The sequence below is a fragment of the Zingiber officinale genome, chromosome 9B, assembly GCF_018446385.1.
Source record: "Zingiber officinale cultivar Zhangliang chromosome 9B, Zo_v1.1, whole genome shotgun sequence".
Taxonomy (NCBI): Eukaryota; Viridiplantae; Streptophyta; class Magnoliopsida; order Zingiberales; family Zingiberaceae; genus Zingiber; species Zingiber officinale.
This window is the reverse complement of record NC_056003.1, coordinates 8,082,340-8,108,129: the sequence shown is the minus strand read 5'-3', so window position 1 is coordinate 8,108,129 and position 25,790 is coordinate 8,082,340. Positions and strand designations below refer to the sequence as shown.

The following is a 25,790-nucleotide window of genomic DNA, read 5'->3' as shown; positions in this document are numbered from 1 at the left end:
CGGCCCCATAACTCGACCCGAGTCGACACGAAAAATATTGGGTTAGGGTTGGGGTTTTTGGATTAGGGTCAGATTGGGTTGAACTCGAAATCTGACCCGATTTTTTTTTCCAGGTTGGGTTGGGTTCAGGTCAACCCGGGTTGACCTGAATTAAGAATCAGGTCACCCATAAACCCGAACCAACCCGAACCCACTAGACCAAACCATTTTTTTTGTATTTAATGTTTTAACTTTTAAACTTTTAATTAGGGGCTTAGCCAGGAGTGTCAATTCGGATGAATAGGATGAATTCGGGTTGGGTTGAAAATCAGTTTTTTAAAAAATTACCGGGTTGGTGGGTTGTCCGGGGTGGAACGGGTTCGGGTTCGGGTTTATAGGTTTTGAGTTAGAGTCGAGTTCGGGTCGGGTTCAGGTTGGGTAATTTTTTAAAAAACTGATTTTCAACCCAATCCAAACCTACCCAACCCACCTTTCTCTCCAATTTAAAACTCCCAAACAAAGTCTTAATATCAAGATCTATAAGAATAATATATAGGACTTATCATTTAGGAAACATAACTAATAAGTAAATAAAAATATATGAATTTATATGCATAATATGTGAATTAAATATTACTATGTATGTATGATAGATGGATATCTAATTAATATGGAATAAAATATTTTATATGATATAAAATACGTAATAGGAATTATATAGTTGGAAACTTGAAAACTATAGTATCATAAATATATTTTATAAATTTGTATATGTAATATGTAATATAAATTATATAAGAAATGTATGTATAATAAATTTTAATATGTGAATTAAATATTACTATGTATATATGATATGGATATGGATAGTAAATTTTATCCAATATCAAATTGGTATACATATAATAAGATTTATATGGTATAGTTGATAGAATTTAGACAAAATTAACGCCTCCACTTTATATAAAAACCCTTACCTAGAATTCAACGTGGGATATTCATTGCCGCCGGCCCTAAGAAGATTTCCCCCACCCTTTGTTTCTCCACCAGTACTAGAGCTCCAAGGGAAGATAAAGTTCGGAGAGTCGATAGCTAAGAAAATTAAAGGCACGTTCTCTACTTGTGTAATGCTTTATTTAGTTCTTATATTTTGTGGAATTTGGATCCTATGACTTCTAATAATCTTTACTGTTTTAGGAAGATAATCCCATAGTTTAGGTTCTTTTCTTGTTCTCCAAATTATTGTATTGATGTAGATTTCAGATTTTGTAGAGTCTAGTTTCGGTGGTTTTAATTCCTACATGCGGCAACTATAAGTGCAATCATCTTAATTTTTATTCATGTCTCTATGTTCGATTCTTGAGTTAAGGTGTTTCATTATAATTTGCTGACGTGTTTCTCCCTTCTAAAGTTAAGAGAAATTTATTTGGTTGAAAATTATTTATACAAGAGATGTCATGACATTTGCTATTAATTGTTGCCATGTTCATGCAATGGAGCCATGTAGTAGGTTACTTTTGATTTCCATGAAGCAATATTTTTGCACGCTTAAGGAGACACTTGCATATATATAATGGTGGAAACTTATCTACATGCCCTTTCTGTCTTGTGATATAAATGAATTTTTATGATTAGATTATATATGATCCCACCAATTCATTTCTTTATTTTATAATGGGACCAAGATGATTTATGGATAATTTGGGATGAAATGGCAAACCCTTCCTCTTAACTTAACCAACGGAATTAAAATTAGAATATAGTTTGTTAGAATTAGCTTTAAGATAAATGAATCCCCGTGGTTCTTAGGAGATTTCATGCACGAGTTAATGCTCCCACACTTATTGCTAGGTAGAAGTAGCCAATTCTTGATGTATAAGTTTAGGCTTAACTTATGATATGAATTTGCATGCATATATTTAGGTTTACGATTATGCCATGTCTAAGTTGCTATACATGCTTATGCTATGTTGATGCACAAGTCTACGTTTAAGCTTATGTTATGAATTTGCATGCTATGTTAAGTGTTAAGTTTATGTCCATGTTTATGTAGTGATCAAATTTATGTTGAGTGCATGATTAAGTTTATGTCTATGTTTATGTAATTATGTGGTCGAGTGTGACAGGTGTCCATAGCCCGGGAGCTCACCAAAATTTATGTGGTCGAGTGTGACCGGTGTCCTTAGCCCGGGAGCTCACCCGCCAATCTTATGTGGTAGAGTGTGACCGGTGTCCTTAGTGTGACTGGTGTCCTTAGCCGGGGAGCTCGCCAATCTTACATGGCAGAGTGTGACCGGTGCCCTTAACCCGGGAGCTCGCCAAATTATGTAGTTGAGTGTGATCGGTGCCCTTAGCCTAGGAGCTCACTAACTCTATGTGATTATGATCTTTTCCATGTTTAGCTTATTTACATGCTTATGCTTTTGTTCACCCATAGTATGTACGTTTATGCTAGCTAGTATGCTTTTGCCTATGTTTATATGCATGCTCATGATTATATCTATTTCATGCTTAGTTTAATTACATGCTTATGCTTATGCTTATGTTCACCCATAGTATGTACGTTTATGCCAGCTAGTATACTTATGCCTATGTTTATATACATGCTCATGATTATATCTATTTCATGCTTAGTTTAATTACATGCTTATGCTTATGCTTATGCTTATGCTTATGCTTATGCTTCTGTTCACCCATAGTATGTACGTTTATGCCAGCTAGTATGCTTATACCTATGTTTATATACATGCTCATGATTATATCTATTTCATGCTTAGTTTAATTATATGCTTATGCTTCTGTTCATCCAAAGTATGTACGTTTATGCTAGCTAGTATGCTTATGCCTATGTTTATATACATGCTCCTGGTTGTGTCTATTTTATACTTAGGAGATTTTAATTGAAGATATGGATATGTCTTGAACGTGAAATTATGTATATGATATATATGGATAGGTATAAGAGATTTGATTCAATATTAAATTAATGATATATTATATATATAAAGTAAATGTAATGGTAATATAGATTATATAAGAAACGTATGTATAATAAATTTTAATATGTGAATTAAATATTACTATGTATATATGATATGGATATGGATAGGAAATTTTTATCCAATATCAAATTGACTGCTTGGTATACATATAATAAGATTTATATGGTATAGTTGATAGAATTTAGACAAAATTAACGTCTCCACTTTATAAAAAAAATCCTCACCTAGAATCCAACGTGGGATATTCATTGCTGTCGGCCCTAAGAAGATTTCCCCCACCCTTTGTTTCTCCACCGGTACTAGAGCTCCAATGGAAGACAAGGGTAAGAGAGTCGATAGCTAAGAAAATTAAAGGCATGACTATCCAAGTGCTTTGATAAGTTCAAAAAGTACAAGGCTGATATGGAGAAACGTCATGGTAAAAGTATCAAGACACCACGGTCTGATCGTGGTGGAGAGTACCTCTTAGGAGAGTTTAGGAGTTAATTATCAGAGGTCGGGATTCAATCCCAATTGTCTGCACCTGGTACATCCCAATAGAATGGTGTGGCGGAACGAAGGAATAGGACTCTTATGGAAATGGTTAGATCAATGATGAATTATTTAGAATTACCAAATTCATTTTAGGGATATGCTCTGGAAACGATGGCGTACATTCTGAACTTGGTACCTTCTAAATCAGTACCCTCTACTCCCACAGAATTATGGAATGAGCGTAAGACTAGTTTAAAACACATTCGGATTTGGGGTAGTCCAGCACATGTGCTGAAGGGAGACGATGATAAGTTGGAATCACGTACAGAAGTTCGCTTGTTCGTGGGATATCATAGAGGAACTAAAGGTGGTTTGTTTTATAGTCCTAAAGATCATAAGGTCATTGTTAGCACCAATGCTCGATTTTTAGAAGAAGACTATGTAATGAACCACAAGCCCATGAGTAAAATTGTTCTCGAGGAAATAAGAGAGGACACTTCTACTTTAGTACCAACGGTACAAGATGAGATATCACAAGTAACTGTAACACGTGCCACAAATGATGCACAATTACAAGTAGTGCCTCGTCATAGTAGGAGGGTTGTTAGGCAACCTGACATATTCATATTTTAGGATAGTCTTCGGACTTAATCCCTAGTGAACATGAAGTTGATCCCTTGACATATGATGAAGCACTCCAAGATAAAGATGCAGCATCTTGGCAATGTGCAATGAGCTCTGAAATAGAATCTATGCATTCTAATCAGGTCTGGGAGCTTGTAGAACCACCAAATGGTGTAAAAGCCGTTGGATGTAAATGGGTCTACAAAAGAAAAAGAGGAACAGACGGGAAGGTGGAAACCTTTAAAGCAAGCCTTGTTGCAAAGGGTGTTGGTGCAACCTTAGGTCAAGGTTGACCTGGGTGACCCGACTCGAGTTGACCTGACTCGAAGTATATTTTGATGTTTGACAAGAATAGGGAAGTTGTATTTTGTTGTTTGACAAGAATAGGAACTTGGGGGATTGTGGGTGCAACCTTTGGTCAAGGTTGATCTGGTTGACCCGACTTGAGTTGACCAGATTCGGGAAAAGTCCAAGTATGGAGACTTGGCACGGAAAAGTCCAAGCAGGGAGCTTGGCACGGGAAAAGTCCAAGTATCGAGACTTGGCACGGAAAAGTCCAAGCAGGGAGCTTGGCACGGGAAAAGTCCAAGTATAGAGACTTGGCACGAAAAAGTACAAGCAGGGAGCTTGGCACGGGGAAAAGTCCAAGTATGGAAGCTTGGCATGGGAGGTCGGAGAGGGCTCGGTAGCTCGTTCTCTGGACCGGACGAAGTCGGAGAGGGTTCGGCAGCTCGTTCTCCGGACTAGGTTAGAGAGGGCTTGGTAGCTCGTTCTCTGGACCAGAAAAAGTCGGAGAGGGCTCCGCAGCTCGTTCTCTAAACTAGGTCAGAGAGGGCTCGGTAGCTCGTTCTCTGACCCGGACGATGGAGTCGGAGAGGGCTCGGTAGCTCGTTCTCTGGACTAGGTCAGAGAGGGCTCGGTAGCTCGTTCTCTAGACCAGGAAGACCTTAGGGTTTAGGGCTGGGAAGCTCTAAAACCAACAGAGGCATTGGATCGGTCTGTTGACTAATCCAGTGATACTTTGGCTATCTGGATCGGTCTGTAGACCGATCCAGTGATACCTTGGTTATCTGATCGGTCTGTGGACCGATCAGTAACCACACAGAAACTTTCTGTGAGTTATCTGATCGGTCTGGTGACCGATCAACCTATAGGCTGATCGGTCCACAGACCGATCAGGGATCGCAACCAACTCTCTATGAGAGTTGGGATCGGTCTGGGGACCGATCAGCGTAGGGCCTGATCGGTCCCCAGACCGATCAGATCCGCCCTGGACCGATCAGGGTGGAGCCTGATCGGTCCAGGCCTAGCCGTTGAGTCACAACGACTGGATTTCTGCTTCTTCTTTGTCTTCTTCGCAGGTTCAGGATATAAAGGGCCTCTACATCAACAGTGCAACGAACTTACTCTTCTTCCTACTTGCGATCTGAGCTTTGTTGAGCTCTCCACTGCTGAAGCTTCGTGTGAGCTTCCCTCGGCTGGACTCCAACTGATCAGCTGCTGCTGTGGTTGGCATCCGTGAAGTTGCTGCTTCATCAACAGTCGACGAGAAGGCAAGCAAACTAGTGTTTTACATACATATTGTTCTTGACTTCTTGCTGTATTTCTTGTACTCTGATCTTGCTGTTGCAAGAGAGATTGTGGCGAGGTTTCTCCACCCAGAAGGAGTTTTTATTAGCCGGTTTTCCGGGGTCTCATCCACCGACGGATTGATAGGATTCGTTCACCTTACGGACACGCCGAGGAGTAGGAGTATCATCTCCGAACCTCGTTATATCGTCGCGTTTGAGGTTTGATCTTCTCCATTTTCGTTTCTACTTTTTATTTCTGCTGCGCTAACTCAAATTGTAGGAAGAAACGAGAATTTGGGGTCGGCTATTCACACCCCCCCTCTCTAGCCGCTATCCGAAGGTCCTAACAAGTGGTATCAGAGCGAGGTCGCTCTTCGTCGGATTAACACCCGGGGGAGCACAAGCTAGAGAATGGATCAACTTGGAGAAGACGTCACGATTCCACCCTTCTACGATCGCGACGACTTCGCGTTTTGGAAGGTAAGAATGAAGTATTTTCTTATGACTAACCTAGTAAATTGGAATTGTGTACAAGTAGGTTTTATTCCTCCGGTGGATAAAGAAGGAGAACCTCCCGAAAAGAAGAAGTGGACGAAGGAATAAATCCACCAATCCATAATCAACGACGAGGTAACGAAAATCTTTGAATTTTCATTACCTAATGATATCTTGTGTAAGATAGGTAGATACAACAATGCCAAGGAGTTGTGGAACAACTTGGCTAAGTTCCATGAGGAGAGCTCCAATTCAAGTCATGAAGAGGAGTCAAGTGAGCCAAGTAGATCACATCATGGAGGTATGGAATTAGAAGTTGAGGGCTACTCAACATCTAAGGAAGAAGAGGAGGAGAGTTCTTCTTCAAGACTGGAGCAAGAAGAAGAAACCTCTACCTCCGGAAGGGATGAAGGAGAGAGCTTATATCCATCCTCAACCCTATGTAACTCAAGTAACTTAATTTCAAGTAAATTACATATAATGTGCTTTGAGTGTAGGGAATATGGGCATTACAAAAGTAAATGTCCAAAGAGGATTAGGAAGACTCCACCGGCACCAAAAGTCAAGGAAGTCGGAGTCCCGATACGCAAGGGCAAGGAGCACGTGGTGTGCTTCCAATGAAAGCAAAGGGGACATTATAGGAGTCAATGTCCAAGGGGGAGGCAACCTCACAAGGAAAAGAGACCAAGCACATCTATGGGGGGAGCTAAGGCAAACCCTAAGGTATCCTTTAAGGCTCATTCTTGCAATTCTAATAAGACACATGTTAGTAGTTTTATTACAATTGTCAATAATGATAAGCATGATAACCATAGAAATCGATACATGTGCTTAGGTGCCAAACATGTTAGCCTAGATAAGGACAATGCTAGAAATGCCAACCCTAGAGTTAACTCATCTAAGGTTAAGGAAAACCTAGATAGGAATCCCAAAACAACTAGACATATGCCTAGGAATACCTCAAAGAAAAATGGAAAATTAAAGCTTGAGGTATTAAAGAAGGAAAATCAAGTCTTGAGGTCAAGACTTGACACTTTAGAAAAGGCCCTTAAGAATTTGGAGAAGTCAACTCTAGGGTCTAAGGGTCAAAAATCAAAGCCCAAGGACATGAGAGGTTTGGGTCACAAACCTAAGTCTCAAGTGGTCAAGCCTGCTTATCATAATGTTCCATTCGATTATGGAACAAGACCTAGGGCTAGGAAGACCATCACCAAGGTCACAAGGGGAGTCACCCCTAGAGTTGATCTTGATGAATCCCAAATGACCAAGGCTTTAAAGCCTAGGAGGGTTGCTAGGGAAGTCATCCCTAGTGAATATTTAGTGAACCCAATGAGCTCAAATAGGTATTGAGTTCCTAGGAGTGTGATTCCTTCACGCTAGATGGTTTAGGGTGTGCCAACCTTAATTGGATAGGTAGTTAACCTACTCATGGCAAAAGGTGGCATTTTAGGAATTTTCAAGGTGTAATCAAGCCTTGAAAATGAAATTAAAAATTATTCCTAAGGTGATTAGGATGTGTCAACCACATTTGAGGAGTTTTCTAGGGTCAATCTAATTGGCACATAGTGATCTAAAAATCTTTAGTATATGATTTTAGGTCTATTACATTTAGGAATATAGAATTTATGGTAAAATGATCAAAATTATCAAAAATGACAACTAAGGCTAGAATTAGGTATTTTCTATACCTTTATATGTTATTTGCCATACATTGTTTGTCATATGCCATGTCATGACATCATATTTAACTTATTATCATTTAAAATGTCATGATAATACTTAGGTTAGTTATATGTCATGCCTTATTTAAGTTTCATACTTTATGCCATGACATCATGACATTGGCACTTATTTCCACTTATGATATTATTTTATGTCATGTCATCATCTCTTGCATTTATGATCAATTAAATTGATTTAAGGATAAAAACATAATTTGATATGGAGATCTAATTGTTGTTTAGAAAATGCATGAGAACTTAGCTTAAGATGATCTAAACTCATATCTCACATCAAAATTGACTTGGATGTGTTTGATACACCTTAGATGTGTGTGAGATATTAGGATGATGAGTTAGGATCAAGGTGCATAGTTCTTGTACCTAGATGAGCCTAATTCGAAATTGAGGATCATAGGGAAAACTTGTGTACAAGTCATGTACATTTAGCCCTAAGATTGCGGTCCTAAATTGAATGGTTTAAAATCATTTCAAAATTGATTTGAAAAACCTTGATGAAGCTTTTCTAGTGATAGCATTCATCATTGAGCAAGTTGATACAAAGATGGATTAACCTTGAGCTATTTCAAAGTCTTTCGAACTTTGTATCAAGATTTAAAAATGGAAGTTATTTTCATAGAAAACTATTTTTCCATGATAATATATGTTATGAGGAATGTATCCTCAAAATTTTACAATTTTTGGAATTTTCTGTGATTTTTTAGGGGTTTCTGAATTTCGAAAGAAAAATCAGAAATCCTTATCAGAGAGTTGTGGACCGATCAGAGAAGATACTGATCGGTCCAAGGAAGCCTGGATCGATCACTGGACCGATCCAGGGCAGTGTGGATCGGTCTGGTGACTGATCCAGTGGAGTCCTGATCGGTCTGGTGACCGATCAGAGCATGCCAAAATGCTGATTTTCGACTGTTGTCTGAAATTTCAGCTATGGAAGTTGGTGCTTTAGATTTCTAAAGGGTTGAAACTCTCCAAGACATTGTTGGTGCAATGGTCAGGGAGGAGTTGACCTTTAGGAGGAGTTTTACCTAATGGTCAAGGGGGAGTTGACCTTTAGGGGGAGTTTTTACTCGTAAAGATTTTTGAGGATGAGTGATATGGGATTATCACTAAGTTGATTGTTGATTTTAGTATCAAGGGGGAAATTAAGGGTTTCAATGAAAGGTATGGGACTTTCATTAGGAAGAAACTCTTGACCTTGATCCACTCTTTTTGATGTGTGTCAAAAAGGGGGAGAATGTCTAGAGAATGTTCAAGGAAGAACATTGGAGTTTGGGGAGAATGTTCAGAGAATGTTCGAGGAAGAACATTGGAGAACTATTGGAAAACCTAAGTTAGGTTATCGGGTTAACCTAACTTGATTATGGTTTTTGTCAAACATCAAAAAGGGGGAGATTATTGGTGCAAGCTTAGGTCAAGGTTGATTTGGGTGACCCGACTCGAGTTGACCTGACTCGAGGTATATTTTGATGTTTGACAAGAATAGAGAAGTTGTATTTTGATGTTTGACAAGAATATGAACTTCGGGGATTGTGGGTGCAACCTTTGGTCAAGGTTGATCTGGTTGACCCGACTTGAGTTGACCTGATTAGGGAAAAGTCCAAGTATGGAGACTTGGCACGAAAAAGTCCAAGCAGGGAGCTTGGCACGGGAAAAGTCCAAGTATGGAGACTTGGCACGGAAAAGTCTAAGCAGGGAGCTTGGCACGGGAAAAGTCCAAGCAGGGAGCTTGGCACGGGGAAAAGTCCAAGTATGGAAGCTTAGCATGGGAGGTCGGAGAGGGCTCGGTAGCTCGTTCTCTGGACCGGACGAAGTCGGAGAGGGCTCGGCAGCTCGTTCTCCGGACTAGGTCAGAGAGGGCTCGGTAGCTCGTTCTCTGGACCGGACGAAGTCGGAGAGGGCTCCGCAGCTCGTTCTCCAAACTAGGTCAGAGAGGGCTCGGTAGCTCGTTCTCCGGACTAGGTCAGAGAGGGCTCGGTAGCTCGTTCTCTAGACCAGGAAGACGTTAGGGTTTAGGGTTGGGAAGCTCTAAAACCAACAGAGGCATTGGATCGGTCTGTTGACCGATCCGGTGATACTTTGGCTGTCTGGATCGGTCTGTCGACCGATCCAGTGATACCTTGGTTATCTGATCGGTCTGTGGACCGATCAGTAACCACACAGAAACTTTCTGTGAGTTATCTGATCGGTCTGGTGACCGATCAGTAAGAAGGTTGATCGGTCCACAGACCGATCGGGGATCGCAACCAACTCTATGTGAGAGTTGGGATCGGTCGGGGACCGATCAGCGTAGAGAGTTGGGATCGGTCTGGGGACCGATCAGCGTAGGGCCTGATCGGTCCCCAAACCGATCAGATCCGCCCTGGACCGATCAGGGTGGAGCCTGATCGGTCCAGGCCTAGCCGTTGAGTCACAACGGCTAGATTTCTGCTTCTTCTTTGTCTTCTTCGTAGGTTCAGGATATAAAGGGCCTCTACATCAACAGTGCAACGAACTTACTCTTCTTCCTACTTGCGATCTGAGCTTTGTTGAGCTCTCCACTGCTGAAGCTTCGTGTGAGCTTCCCTCGGCTGGACTCCAACTGATCAGCTGCTGCTGTGGTTGGCATCCGTGAAGTTGCTGCTTCATCAACAGTCGACGAGAAGGCAAGCAAACTAGTGTTTTACATACATATTGTTCTTGACTTCTTGCTATATTTCTTGTACTCTGATCTTGCTGTTGCAAGAGAGATTGTGGCGAGATTTCTCCACCCAGAAGGAGTTTTTATTAGCCGATTTTCCGAGGTCTCATCCACCGACGGATTGATAGGATTCGTCCACCTTACGGACACGCCGAGGAGTAGGAGTATCATCTCCGAACCTCGTTATATCATCGCGTTTGAGGTTTGATCTTCTCCATTTTCGTTTCTATTTTTTATTTCCGCTGCGCTAACTCAAATTGTAGGAAGAAACGAGAATTTGGGGTCGGCTATTCACACCCCCCCTCTCTAGCCGCTATCCGAAGGTCCTAACAAAGGGGTATACTCAGAAAGAGAGAATCAATTATGAGGAAACTTTTCCCCCGGTAGTCATGCTGTATATCCAGATTCTTTTATCTATTGCTGCTCATATGGATTATGAGATTTGGCAAATGGATGTCAAGATAGGTTTCCTTAACAGAAGTCTTGAAGAAAACATCTATATGAAGTTGTTGGACCGTTGCGGGCCGAATAGAAGGGGGTTGGATATCCTGTAAACACAAAAACAAAACCAACCATTCTCGAACTCTTAAACTAACACTTGCATAAATAAAGTAAGCATATAAACTAAAAGTACGATACAAGAGGTTTACTTGGTTATAACCGGGGAGGTTGTTAATCCAAGGAAGATGAAGCGCACTAGAATATCTCCTTCAGGCAGAGAAGCCCCTTACAGCATTTAAGCACAGAAACAGAAGCTCAACTCTAAACTAAAGCACACAAGCGTTGGAAATACAATTCTTGAGTTCTGATTATTGAAAAGCTTCTGGAACAAGGTTGTATTTATAGCCTTGGTCGGGGTGCCCGAAGGGATTCCGGGCGCCCTAGGGGGGATAAAACTTTATCCCCCAACGTTCAGATCGTGTTTGACGCGATCTGGTCAAAAAATCAACTTCGGGCGCCCGGAAGGGTTCCGAGCGCCCCGAAGGGGTCCGGGCGCAACCGACAGCTCCGGGCGCCCCGGAGGGGTCTGAGCGCCCCCTACAACTTCGGGTGTCCCGGAGGAAAAAGTCAACCCCGTTGACTTTTTCCAGCCCGGGTCTTCTGCTCCACCTCCGTTTGCCTCAGACTGAGTCTTCCGCTCGCTTGAGTGATCTCTGCCATCCGGAATAGGGCTCACCCGAACCCAACTTCCAGTCTTCACGAGCATGCTTCCGCTCCGGCTTCTCGTTCCTCGGAATCACCGCGTGCTTCCTTCTCGTCCGCCAGCGTACTCATACGCAGTCTTCGTCCCTCGGTCGCACCCCATGCCGACCTTCTCGCTAGCTGCGTCTCTTGCTCCTCGAGCAGTCTTCCGCTCCGACTTCTCGTCCCTCGGAACCACCGCACGCTTCCTTCTCGTCCACCGGTGTACTCTTCCGCAGTGCCTCATCTCTCGGACGCACCGCGTGTCTTCCTTTTCGCTAGTTGCGTCTTCCGCTCGACTACCTGTGCTCCTAAGCTCCGACACACTTAGACACAAGGTTAAAAACACACAAGATCTAACTTAACTTGTTGATCACACTAAAATAGCCTTGGGGTTCTAACAATCTCTTACTTTTTGATGTGATCAACCCAAGTTAAGCTAGGGTTAAAAATAGACATAAAAATAAATAATTTATATTGCAATAACGTGCAATAAGATAGAAAAAATAAATTTCAAAAATTTTCAATTTTCAATGTCTACCTTGTTGGTGCAGCGGAGGCCGGCAAGAGGGGGGTGAATTGCTGAAAACAAAAATTAAACTATACCCTCCTCGTACTTTCAACTCAATTAGTGCAATATTGATAAATTAATAAAGCAATAAAACCTAAATAAAGAAATACAGTGAAGATCAGGATTTTAACCTGGTTACAACCAAGAAGGTTGTTAATCCAGGGCAGTAGAAAAAGCGCAGTAGAAAAATTCTCCTTCTCTGAAGGCGGAGAAGTCTTTTACACTTTGGAAGCTCAGAACTATTGTTAGGAAACACTACACAGTTGATTGCTTGAGTTGTTGTTGAATTCCTAGCTCCAGGGGCCTTTATATAGGCCCTGGAAATCTTATCCCGAGAGTCCAAGGCGCCTCCAACAAGGTTTAAGGCGCCTCCAACTCAATCTGCGAATAAAACTTTATCCGCAGCGTAAACGGTCAAACTGGCCTGCTCAAGGCGTCTTAAACAATCCATTCAAGGCGCCTTCAAGGTTCCTGCTACAGTAATTTCTGCTACAGTAACTTCCAGCCTCTTTTGACTCCTTTTCTTCCGAAGCTCCGTTTGTTTGGGTGATTTCGGCCAACCGAAATAGGGCTCACCCGAACCCAATTTCCGGCCTTCTCCTCAAGCAGCCTTCCGTCTCGGCTTCACGTCCCTCGAACGCCGCGCACGCTCTTCACGCCCACCGGAGTACTCTTCCGCAGCTCTCTCGTCCTTCGGACGCACCGAGCCCATCGGCTCCCTTCCCGTGCCGTCCTTCTCGCTAGCTGCGTCTTCCGCTCGACTTCCTGTGTTCCTAAGCTCCTGCACACTCAGACACAGGGATCAAATACAGCAGGACCTAACCAACTTGGTTGATCACATCAAAACTATCACGGGGTCCAACAATCTCCCCCGTTTTGATGTGCATTAACCCAAGTTCAAGTTAGGGTTAAAAATAGACATAAAAAGTAATTTTAAAGAAAAATTACTAAACTAACAAGTTAAGTATAATTTTTGCAATTAGTAAAATTGCAACAAAAAATAGAAAAATAAATTTAAATTTTAAAATTTTCTAACTCCCCCTAAACTTGTACTTTTCTCTCCCCCTTTGATCACAGCAAAAACGGGGTTAATAAAAATAGAGAGAATTATCCAACAATATGTTAGGTAAAATAAATGGTTCAAAAATATTCCAAGTAAGAATGAAATTTTGAAAAAATTTCTAGGTAAAATTTTGCAAGTCAAAAGTTTCCACAAAAAAAAAATTTCAAGTTAAAAAATTTTCCAAAAATTTTTAGTAAAATGAATTTTTGAATTTTTCAGAAGAATATTTAAAAAAAATTCTAAGTTAAATTACTTTTTCGAATTATAGAAAAGACTTTTAACTTAGGCGAAAATAATAATTTTTATTATTATTATTATTAAAACAAAATTCATTCTCAAGTTATTGTCATTTCTCTAACCTTATTATGATATCTAAATTTCCACTTTAGTTTATCATAATTTTTTAGATTTAAGGAAAACAATATTAAGTATACGAAAAATTGTTTTGACAAAATAATTGATAAAAGATCTTTTGATAATTCGTTCAACAAATTATTTTGTAACTCACAAGAATCTTTTGGCAATGTTTTTAGTTTCAGAAATTCTTTCAACAAAATAGTTGGTAAAAAATATTTCGAAGGTGTTTTTAATTGGAAAGATTCGATCGACAAAATTTTTTCTAATCCAAAAAATTCTTTCGAAGATTTAATTTTTAATTCGTAAAAATTTTCAGGTACCTTCTCGATTAATGTAATTAATTGTTCAGAAGGTGGAGACCATACCTGACTTACCTTGTCAGCTGTTGATTCTCCCCCTGTCGAGTTGCTTTCTTCCGAAGTCTCTTCCCCTTCATCGATGCTCATCTGGGATGAGCTTTCTATGGCTTCAGGATGGAATTCGGCTGTTGGGGCTGTTGCGGCATTTACCTTGGATTCAGACTCTTCATAGATCTTTAAGAACTTTTCCCAAAGTTCTTTTGCGCTATTGTACTCTCCGACTTTATCGAGATCTTCATTTGGTATTGTGGTTAGAAGATGAAATTCAGCCCGCGCATTTGCCATCGACTCATCACGTTGCTTCTCGTTCCAGAGGTATTTCTCGAGCTCTTCTCCGTTTACTTTCTTTGGTGCTTCATAACCAGATTTCATTATTAAATAAATACCAAAATCAGACTTAAGGTATACCTCCATTTTTTGCTTCCATGAAGCAAACTCCCCCTCGAATGCAGGTGGGTAGTCACTGGCTCCGGCCATCGTCTAGATCTTCGTGCTTCAGTCGGCGGTTAGTCCTTCTGAGGTGGTCCGACTCTGATACCACTTGTTAGTGCAGCGGAGGCCGGCAAGAGGGGGTGAATTGCTGAAAACAAAAATTAAACTATACCCTCCTCGTACTTTCAACTCAATTAGTGCAATAGTGATAAATTAATAAAGCAATAAAAACTAAATAAAGAAATACAGAGAAGATCAGGATTTTAACCTGGTTACAACCAAGAAAGTTGTTAATCCAGGGCAGTAGAAAAAGTGCAGTAGAAAAATTCTCCTTCTCTGAAGGCGGAGAAGCCTTTTACACTTTGGAAGCTCAGAACTATTGTTAGGAAACACTACACAGTTGATTGCTTGAGTTGTTGTTGAATTCCAAGCTCCAGGGGCCTTTATATAGGCCCTGGAAATCTTATCCCGAGAGTCCAAGGCGTCTCCAACTCAATCTGCGGATAAAACTTTATCCACAGCGTAAACGGTCAAACTGGCCTGCTCAAGGCGCCTTAAACAATCCATTCAAGGCGCCTTCAATGTGTTTAAGGCGCCTTCAATGTGTTTAAGGCGCCTTCAAGGTTCCTGCTACAGTAATTTCTGCTACAGTAACTTCCAGCCTCTTTTGACTCCTTTTCTTCTTCACTTTGTCTTCCGAAGCTCCGTTTGTTTGGGTGATTTCGGCCAACCGAAATAGGGCTCACCCGAACCCAATTTATGGCCTTTTCCTCGAGCAGCCTTCCGTCCCGGCTTCACGTCCCTCGAACGCCGCGCACGCTCTTCACGCCCACCGGAGTACTCTTCTGCAGCTCTCTCGTCCTTCGGACGCACCGAGCCCGTCGGCTCCCTTCCCGTGCCGTCCTTCTCGCTAGCTGCGTCTTCCGCTCGACTTCCTGTGTTCCTAAGCTCCTGCACACTCAGACACAGGGATCAAATACAGCAGGACCTAACCAACTTGGTTGATCACATCAAAACTACCACGGGGTCCAACATACCTCCCCCTAGACTTATACTTTTTCTTCTCCCCTTTGATCACATAAAAAAAATGGGGTTCCAAGAAAAAAAATCTAAGGGAAAAAAAGCTTAGAAAATTTTGAGAACTTTCAAAATTTTTTTAATAATTTTCATATAAATAATTTTAAGTACGAAAATTTTCTAAGTTAAACTTTTTTAAAAAAACTTTGACTTAGGCAACTTTGCAAAAATATTTTTTGAAGATTTTTCTAAGTAAAAATTTTAAGCAGAAATTTCTAATTTCAGAAGAACTTTTTGACTTAGGCAAAATTGCAAATATATATATATATATATATATATATTTTTTTTTTTTTTTTGAAGATTTTTCTAAGTAAAAATTTTAAGCAGAAATTTCTAATTTCAGAAAAACTTTTGACTTAGGCAAAGATAATTTATTTTTTTTATTATTTAAACAAAATTCGTTCTAAGTTACTGCCATTTCTTTAACATCATCATGATATCTAAATTTCCATTTTAATCTATCATAATTTTTCAGATTTAAGACAAGCAATATTAAACATGTAGAAAATTATTTTGACAAAATAATTGGTAAAAAATATTTTGACAATTCGTTCGACAAAGTATTTTATAGCTCACAAGAATCTTTTGGCAATGCTTCTAATTTGCAAAAGTCTTTCAATAAAAGATTTTCTAATCCAAAAAACTCTTTCGATAATATTTCTAATTTGCAGAAATCTTGCGGCAACGTTTTGATTGAATAAGTCAACTGGTCAGGAGGTGGAAACCATACCTTACTTACCTTGTCAGTCGTTGATTCTCCCCCTATTGAATTGCTTTCTTTCGAAGATTCTCCCCCTTCATTGATGCTCATCTGGGATAATCTTTCTGTGTCCTCGAGATGGAGTTCAGCTATCTCGGCAGTTTCCTCGTTCTCGGACTGTTCTGATGGTGACTTGGTGTCCATCGAGGAGTTGGATTCAACTTCAACTGTTTTATCGTAGATCTTCAAGAACTTTTCCCAAAGTTCTTTTACGCTTTTGTATTCTCCGATTCTATTAAGATCTTCATCTGGTATTACGCTTAGAAGGTGAAATTCTGCCCGAGCGTTTGCCATAGACTCGTCACGTAGCTTCTCGGTCCAGAGGCATTTGTTGATTTCTTCTCCGTTCGTGTTCTTCGATGCATCATAACCAAATTTCATTATTAAAGAAATACCAAAATCTGTGTTTAGATATACCTCCATTTGTTGCTTCCAAAGAGTAAACTCCCCCTCGAATGTTGGTGGGTAGACGTTAGCTCCGGCCATCGTTTTGTTGCTTCAGTAGGCGGTTAGTCCTTCTGAAGTATCTCGGCTCTGATATCACTTGTTGGACCGTTGCGGGCCCGATAGAAGGGGGTTGGATATCTTGTAAACACAAAAACAAAACCAACCCTTCTCGAACTCTTAAACTAACACTTGCATAAATAAAGTAAGCATATAAACTAAAAGTAAGAGACAAGAGGTTTACTTGATTACAACCGGGGAGGTTGTTAATCCAAGGAAGATGAAGCGCACTAGAATATCTCCTTCAGGCAGAGAAGCCCCTTACAACATTTAAGCACAGAAACAGAAGCTCAACTCTAAACTAAAGCACATAAGCGTTGGAATTACAATTCTTGAGTTCTGATTATTGAAAAGCTTCTGGACCAAGGCTGTATTTATAGCCTTGGTCAAGGCGCCCCGAAGGGATTCTGGGTGCCCTGGGGGGAATAAAACTTTATCCCCCAACGTTCAGATCACGTTTGATGCAATCTGGTCAAAAAATCAACTCCGGGCACCCAGAAGGGTTCCGAGCGCCCCGGACGGCTCAAGGCGCCCGGAGGGAAAAGTCAACCCCGTTGACTTTTTCCAGCCCGGGTCTTCTGCTCCGGCTCCGTTTACCTCAGACCGAGTCTTCTGCTCGCTTAGGTGATCTCTGCCATCTGAAATAGGACTCACCCGAACCCAACTTCCGGTCTTCTCGAGTAGGCTTCCGCTCTAGCTTCTCGTCCCTCGGAATCGCCGCGTGCTTCCTTCTGGTCCGCCAGTGTACTCATCCGCAGTCTTGGTCCCTCGGTCGCACCCTGTGCCGACCTTCTCGCTAGCTGCGTCTCTTGCTCCTCGAGCAGTCCTCCGCTCCGGCTTCTCGTCCCTCGGAACCACCGCACGCTTCTTTCTCATCTGCTGGTGTACTCTTCTGCAGCGCCTCGTCCCTCGGACGCACCGCGTGTCGTCCTTCTCAGTAGATGCATCTTCCGCTCGACTACCTATGCTCCTAAGCTCCTGCACACTTAGACACAAGGTTAAAAATACACAAGACCTAACTTAACTTGTTGATCACATTAAAACAGCCTTGGGGTTCCAACAGAAGCAACCAGAGGGATTCATTGCGAAGGGCAAAAAGCATCTTGTATGTAAGCTCAATCAGTCCATTTATGAACTGAAGCAAGCTTCGAGATCTTGGAACATCCGGTTTGATGAAGTGATCCAGTCTTATGGATTCATTTAGTGTCTGTGTATACAAGAAAAGTGACGGAAACGTGATGGTATTTCTTGTACTATACGTAGATGATATTTTGCTCATTGGCAATAATGTCAAAGTGTTGTCAGGCGTAATGATATGGTTGTCCAAGCAGTTTGATATGAAGGACTTGGGAGAATGTGGACATATTCTTGGGATCAAAGTAATAAGGGATCGCAAGAAAAGGATGTTGTGCTTATCCCAAGCTTCATGCATCGATACTATCCTAGCTCGTTTTAGTATGCAAAACTCCAAGAAAGGTTTTTTACCTTTTCGGCATAGAGTACCTTTATCTAAAGAGATGTGTCCTAAGACATCAAAGGAGATAGAGGAGATGAAGGAAGTTCCTTATGTTTCGGCTGTAGGAAGCCTAATGTATGTGATGCTATGTACGAGACCGGATATCTATTTTTCCATGGGCATGGTTAGCAGATATCAAACTAACCCAGGACTGAGACATTGGACTGCCATAAAGCATATATTAAAGTACCTGAAGAGGACTAGAGATTATATGTTGGTTTACCAGGCAGATGATTTGCTCCATGTGGGTTACATGGATTCGGACTTCCAATCAGATAAGGACAGCAGTAAATTAATCTCGGGGTATGTGTTTACTTTGGGAGGTGGAGCCATAACATGGAGGAGTGTTAAGCAGAAATACGTTTCAGACTCCACCATGGAAGCTAAGTATGTGACAATCTCTGAGGCATCCAAAGAAGTTGTATGACTCAGAAACTTTTTGATAGATTTAAATGTGATTCCTGGTTTGCCTAAAGTTATCACAATTTATTGTGATAACAGTGGTGCAGTATCAAACTCGAAGAAACCATGAGCTCATAAGGCAAGTAAACACATTGAGCGCAAGTACCACCTGATACGAGACATCGTAAAATGAGGAGAGGTTGTTGTCGCCAAGATTACATTAGCAGATAACCTGGCAGATCCTTTCACTAAGGCCCTTCCGGTGAGAGCTTTTGATAGGCATATTGAGGGGATGGGAATCAGATGTATGACAGCATAGTCTTTTAGTATAAGTGGGAGATTGTTGAGATGTATACTATAAGCCTAGCTTTTGTATAAACATCTGTTTTGAAATATTTTGAAATGAGAATCACTTTGGTCAAATATTTGCATTTTATATTTATATATATGTCAATGCAGTTGTCCATTTAATTTATATTGTAAATAACATGATGTGTGGTGCCATACAGAAGATCATGTTATCAATTCCTTATAAATTATAAATAATAGCTCACAACTAAGATGGATTGGGACAAACCATTGGGACGGTTGTAATGTAATTTGGTATTAGTCTATCTTGACTATAAAATTACACTAGTACACTAAGTGTGTATTGAGCAGGACCATTTGAGGTTGTTCGATTTATACTGACTATATAAAAGAATAGAACCTCTGTTATTATGGATGTACGTTCTCTTAATTCCTATATAATAATAAGCACGTATACTTAGTATTTATTTCTTTAACTTATCAATGGGTGAGATTTATTAGTTAAATAAATAGGCCCGATGAGTTGATAAATAATACTATTTATATGGTGTGTTGTTGATTATAAAAGAAATCTGTGTCCTAATTATTTAGGCTGATGATGCCCCCTTAAGGAGCTCATAAGGATTATCATGTAAACTCTGCAGGTGGACTTAGTCCAGCATGATAATAAGGTTGAGTGGTACTACTCTTGGAATCAGATGTTAATTAATTGAGTTGTCAGTAACTCGTTTAATTAATGGACATATGATATCTTAAATACAGGGAGTTTAATGCACTCATGATAAGAAAGAGCCTATATTGTAATATGAAATTGGTGCGGTAGTTCAATAATAACCCTTTAGTGATATGAGTCATTATTGATGGACTTAGGTTGGGTGTTCGGGCCGAACACAGGAAGCCCAAGCCCATTAGGAGGCCTAAACTAATTCCTCCTCTAGGTCCCTGTTGTAGCCTCTATATAAAGTCTCGCATCCACCCATCCATAACTTGGTTTGGTTTAACTTAACTTGGTTTAACTTAACTTGGTTAGTTTTCTCCATTATAGAAAGAGAGATTTTTTCTAAACAGAATTCTGTTATTTTTCTTTCTTGGTAACAAACAGTAAACCTATAAAAAGGAGTAGGTGGTGGCCCCAAAAACCTAATTTTCTAATTCCACAATTCTCTTCTCCCCTTGTGGTCGACGCCACCTTATCCTCCACCTAGGGTCGGCGCCACCTCCACCAAGGGCCGCCCCTCCTCTCCTTGTTTAGGGTCGGCGCTCCCTTCCTCTCCTAGCTAGGGCCGGCGCCCCTTCCCCTTCCTAGCAATCCATTGGTGGACGACGACTTGAAGAAGAGGAAGAAGATTAGAAGGTGCCCCATCCTAGAGCCTCCTTTTGTAACCGGCGGTTTGAAAATCGAGAATAGGAGGGTGGTTTTGTCTTGGTAGATCGTCGCCCACACGACGTCCAAGAAAATGAGTGGAATACGGCAGAAGATCAAGAGATCTTTAGCTACGAAGAAAGGTACAACTAGTTCTTTAATTCCGCTGCGTAATTAGTTTTGTTTTCTTCGTATCAATTTTGAATACCAACACAAGAGACCAGCTATCTTGTACTTCGATCAAGGTGTGCTTTGATCAATCAAGAACTTGCTTGATTAACCAAACACATGTCTGATCGAACATGCGGGTTGCTAGGAATAGTTCTATACTTGTACAATTTTTGTACAGGAAAATTTAAACAGAACGGAATTCCAGCGCCTTCAGGTATGACCTTTGGAAGTTTGCTCTATCGGGACTTTCTCGTTTCCTAGCATCCGATCAATCTTGACCTAGCGGGACTTTATTATTGCTTGGCATCCAATCAACCTTGACCTTCTGGGAATTCACGCCTCATGGTAGCTCCTTGTTGGACTTCCGACCGATAAGTGTCAAGTCAACCGTAACTCAATTAGACTTTTCTCTTGAAAACTACTTATTGGACTTCCGATCACCAAGTGTCTAGTCAACTGTGATCCATTTGAATTTTTCATCTCATGCCAACTCCATATTGGACTTCTGACCGTCAATGTCTAGTCAACCGTGATTCACTTGGACTTTTCATATCTTGTCATGTATTCGATCAACTTTGACCTACGTGACTTTTCAATCAAACAACTTAACATATTGATCGGCTGTCAAGTATCCGATTTAGGACTGAGTATTCAGTTAAAACCAAATCAAATTAATCGAAATCAAATCAACCAATTTTTTTTAAAACTAACCGAATCGACTAAATTTTTTAATAAAAAATCAAACAAATCGAACCAATAAAATATCTATTAATTCGATCGAAAAATCGAATTAGCCCATGTTTATTCACAATGATGAAATCATGGGAGATTTAATCGAAATTGGTGTTTTTTTAATATGGGAGATTTACATATTCAACTTTTTATTTCGGTTTAACCGAATAAGGATTTTTAAAACCGAAACCGAGCCGAATAAATTGATTTGTTTTTAAGAAAAAGGAAATACTAAAATCATCGAATTGAATTTTTAAATTCAATCGGTTCGGTCGATTTGTTAAATTTAATCGAACTTTTGCTCACTCTTAATTCAGTCAACCTTGACCTATTTGACATCTCACTCGACAAAAATAATATATTGATCAAATATCAAAATCTCACCTCAAGTCAACTCGAACTTAGTTAACTTTATCAAATCCTAACCAAAAGTCGATTGCACCAACACTCAACTAAGTTAATCTATTCAAGTCATATGATTGAACTTGGGCATATCTATTATTCTCTCCCTAATGTCACCGATCTATTCAAGTAGTTGCAAGATCGAGCCTCGTCTTTTATTATTTTCTCCCTAACTTCATCGATCTATTTGAGTCGCGGGATTAAACATGGTCTTTTATTTTTCTCTCCTCATCTATCTATCCGAGCTACGAGATTGACGTTGGTCTTCTATTCTTCGCTTCCCAATCTCCAAGGGCGGAGCCAAGTTCATGGCTACTCGGGCTGTAGCCCGGGTAGCCAACGACGGCGAGAACCAAAATTACAAGGCAAGAAAGGGAAAAAATGAGAAAAATTAGGGATTAGCCTGGGGCGGCGATGTTGGTGTCGACGGCTAGCCCGGGGCGGCGATGTCGCCGTCAGCGGCTAGGTTAGAATGACGACGTTGGTAATCTCTGTGTCAACGCTTGTGACCTACATCTTGAGATCAGTCCAAGTAATTGACCTGGGCTGACTCCGCCATTGCCAATCTCGTTGTTTTGTCTAAGTCATGAAATCGAGTTGTTCATATATTCTACTATTTATTCTTAATTAGACTCCATGGGGTTGTCCGACTTGAGGGATCAAGTTATATGGGCATTGTCTTTCTTATTATTTTCTCTCCGAGTAAAGAGATCAAGTCATTAGAATATTTACTTTATATATTCTTTACTTCAGATAATTAAGAGCATAAATTTAAAATTTGATGATCGAATAATTATGGGTGAAGAGTAATTTGAGATTAAAATGAATACGTTTAGATAAATTATGGCTAAATTATTTTTTTTTAAAATGCAGTGGTTAAGTATAATCTTTTATCTCGAAGACAAAGACTCAGAAAATTAAAAAATAGTAAAAGTAATATTTCTGATGTTAAAAAATGAATGGCAGATAATATATGGTGCCAACGTAACCATAGTTTTTATTTTAATAGGTTTTAGATTCTTTTACAATTTACCATTCTTAATTATACAATTTATATTGTTATTATTCTCCAAATCGTATATTTCATAATTAATAGCGAAAAGACTAGACGGGGAAATAAGGAAATCTCTCATGAACTTTTATTATTTTTTTAAGGAAAATTCGCGTAGAATTTGCATCTGCACGACAATATAGCGGTGAAGCTATCAACCTGTTCAAGTGATGCTAAGTGGGAACGGTCTTTGAGCGACTTCTTAACGTCCGTACTAATTTAAATTATAATATAATAGAGATGAAAATTTTAAAAAAAGATTATAATTAATTACGATCGGAACGTAACATAATTACACATATTCCATTTTCTGATTTTTATTTTTTTTTTAACAGGCGAATAGATCTGCTCGTCCCATCAGCCAAAAGAAAAATGTCGACAGGCGACGTGGCTAACTCATGCACCAAACAGACCCAGCCGTCGTACCAAATCATCGGTCCTGTTCTTTCTTTTTGTTTTTGCAGTCAATAAATATCCCGCTCCGTCTCTGCACTTCCCATAATTAATAGATTCCGGACGGCGGCGGTGGCGGTGGTGGTGCAGGTATATTCACACGTATATTACGATGGCTACACTCCAGGAGATCCGATGGGCTCAGCGGGCGGAGGGTCGGGCGGCTGTGCTGGCCATCGGCACGGCCACTCCGGCCAACGTCGTCTACCAAGTTGATTACCCTGATCAGTACTTCCGCATGACCAAGAGCGAGCATCTCACTGAGCTCAAGGAGAAGTTTAAGAGGATTTGTACGTCTGCTATTTTTTTACATATGTTTTGCTACGGTAAAAATCCACAACCTCCCTCTTCAAATAGACTCATCTCCTGGTCTTGCAGGGCCGTATCTCCGCAACTCCTATATGTTTAAATTCTCAGGAGGAAGAAGACAAATAAATATTAAAAAGTTTATCTTTTTGGTTATAAAGTTTAGTTTTAGTTTTTAAAATATCCAAAATATGTAAAATAGTTTTCAAATATCTTCAACTCTCATTTTCCTTTCGTCTTGACTCAATTCGACTGAAAAGTCAGTCAATTAATCTGTCACGATTTTGATATTTCAAATGCTCTTTATTATTGCTCTTTCTGTTATGAATTATGATAAATCATTCTCTACTTAATTGTTGAATATTCAGGCGAAAAGACGATGATACGGAAGCGATACACGCATCTGACGGAGGAGATGCTGTTGGAGAACCCGAATATGTGCGCGTACATGGAGCCCTCGTTGGACGAGCGGCAGGACATAGTAGCGGTGGAGGTGCCCAAGCTGGGGAAGGAGGCCGCAGCGAAGGCCATCGAAGAATGGGGGCAGCCCAAATTCAAGATCACACACCTCGTCTTCTGCACCACCTCCGGCGTAGACATGCCGGGCGCCGACTACCAGATCACCAAGCTCCTCGGCCTCTGCCCCTCGGTAAACCGCTTCATGTTGTACCAGCAGGGCTGCTTCGCTGGCGGCACCGCGCTCCGCCTGGCGAAGGACCTGGCGGAGAACAACCGCGGCGCGCGCGTGCTGGTAGTGTGCTCCGAGATCACGGCGCTGGCGTTCCGCGGGCCGTCGGAGTCGCACCAGGAAAGCCTGGTGGCGCAGGCCTTGTTCGGGGACGGAGCAGGGGCGGTGATCGTGGGGGCGGACCCGAACCCAGAAACAGAGCGGCCTCTGTTCGAGCTGGTGTCAGCGAGCCAGACGATCCTGCCGGATTCGGAGGGCGCCGTCTACGGGCGCCTGGGGGAGGCGGGGTTCATGGTCCACCTGGTCAAGGACGTGCCGGCGCTCATCTCCAAGAACATCGAGAAGAGCCTGGTGGAGGCGTTCGCGCCGCTGGGGATCGACGACTGGAACACCATCTTCTGGATTGTCCACCCGGGGGGTTCTGCCATCCTGGACCAGGTCGAGGCCAAACTGGCACTGGGGAAGGAGAAAATGGCGGCGTCGCGGCAGGTGCTCAGCGAGTACGGCAACATGTCCAGCCCCTCCGTTCTGTTCATTCTGGACGAGATGCGGCGCAGGTCAGCGGAGGATGGGAAGGCCACCACCGGCGACGGCTTCCACTGGGGTGTCCTCTTCGGCTTTGGCCCTGGATTCACCGTCGAGACCGTCGTCATGCACAGCATGCCAATCGATTATTAGAGTATCCTTTTTTAACACGTCTGTGCCACGTCAAAAAATTAAAAACCTCATATTTCTTTACACAATAAAAAAATCTCTCAACAACTCCTTCATGGATCTTACATTTTTCACTATATATATTTTCTATTTCTCTTTTCTATTTTACATTATACATCATTAAATTTTTATAAAATTTAAATTTATAAATTGCTAACATTAAACTTTATGATCCTATATTTTTTAAACCTCCAAATCATATATTTTTTTTCCTAATTTAAAAATAATTTCTAATTAAAAAATAAAAAAAATGGTAAAAAAGCGGTTCCATACAAATGGAACCATTTCTTAGCAATGGGGAAAAAGCTCCCTCCCACTATGGGAGGGAGCTTCTTCCATTTTGCCACGTCTGCAGTGGGAGCTCCGAATCCTTCGGAGCTCCCACTATGGATGCTCTTAATTACCGTTGGTTTATTGTCTATTTTGTGTGTGTTTTGTCTAGTGTATTGTCCAGTGATACTCCGAATGCGAATAAAGTAGAGCATGAAAGTTGGGATCGAAGTTGGGCTAATATTGACGGTCAAAATTAAGGAGGGTTAATGCTCTGCTCAGGGTCCAAGTTAGGGCCGACCTTCATCTGTTTGGGAGGAGGTGAAGGAAGGAGAGGGGAGTAAAGGGTAGGAGAGGAGAAGGGAGACTTGAAATTTTGTTTGAGAGAAAGTGAGATATGAAAAGGAAAGATTACATCCCGATTTAGAATGTAAGGAAGGGTAAGGAAAACTAAAAAAATTTATATTTAAATTTTCTCTGTTTTATTATATTAATTCTAAAAATTATTGTTTTAGATATTATTTGTGTTGTAATGAAAACACTTGCA

General features: G+C 40.9%; 1 protein-coding gene across 1 annotated transcript; it reads left to right on the top strand.

Annotated features, from left to right (window-relative positions):
- Nucleotides 1–23,297: 23,297 nt before the first annotated feature.
- Nucleotides 23,298–25,052, top strand: LOC122025800 (chalcone synthase 2-like). Its single transcript, XM_042584681.1, has 2 exons — nt 23,298–23,555; nt 23,940–25,052. The coding sequence occupies exons 1-2, from the start codon at nt 23,378–23,380 to the stop codon at nt 24,935–24,937; spliced, it is 1,176 nt and encodes a 391-aa protein (XP_042440615.1). The 5' UTR covers nt 23,298–23,377; the 3' UTR covers nt 24,938–25,052.
- Nucleotides 25,053–25,790: the final 738 nt, after the last annotated feature.

Coding starts and splice junctions, on each gene's coding strand:
- LOC122025800 (XM_042584681.1), top strand. CDS start 23,378: ATGGCTACACTCCAGGAGATCCGATGGGCTCAGCGGGCGGAGGGTCGG. Junction 23,556..23,939: donor GGAGAAGTTTAAGAGGATTT/GTACGTCTGCTA, acceptor TTGAATATTCAG/GCGAAAAGACGATGATACGG.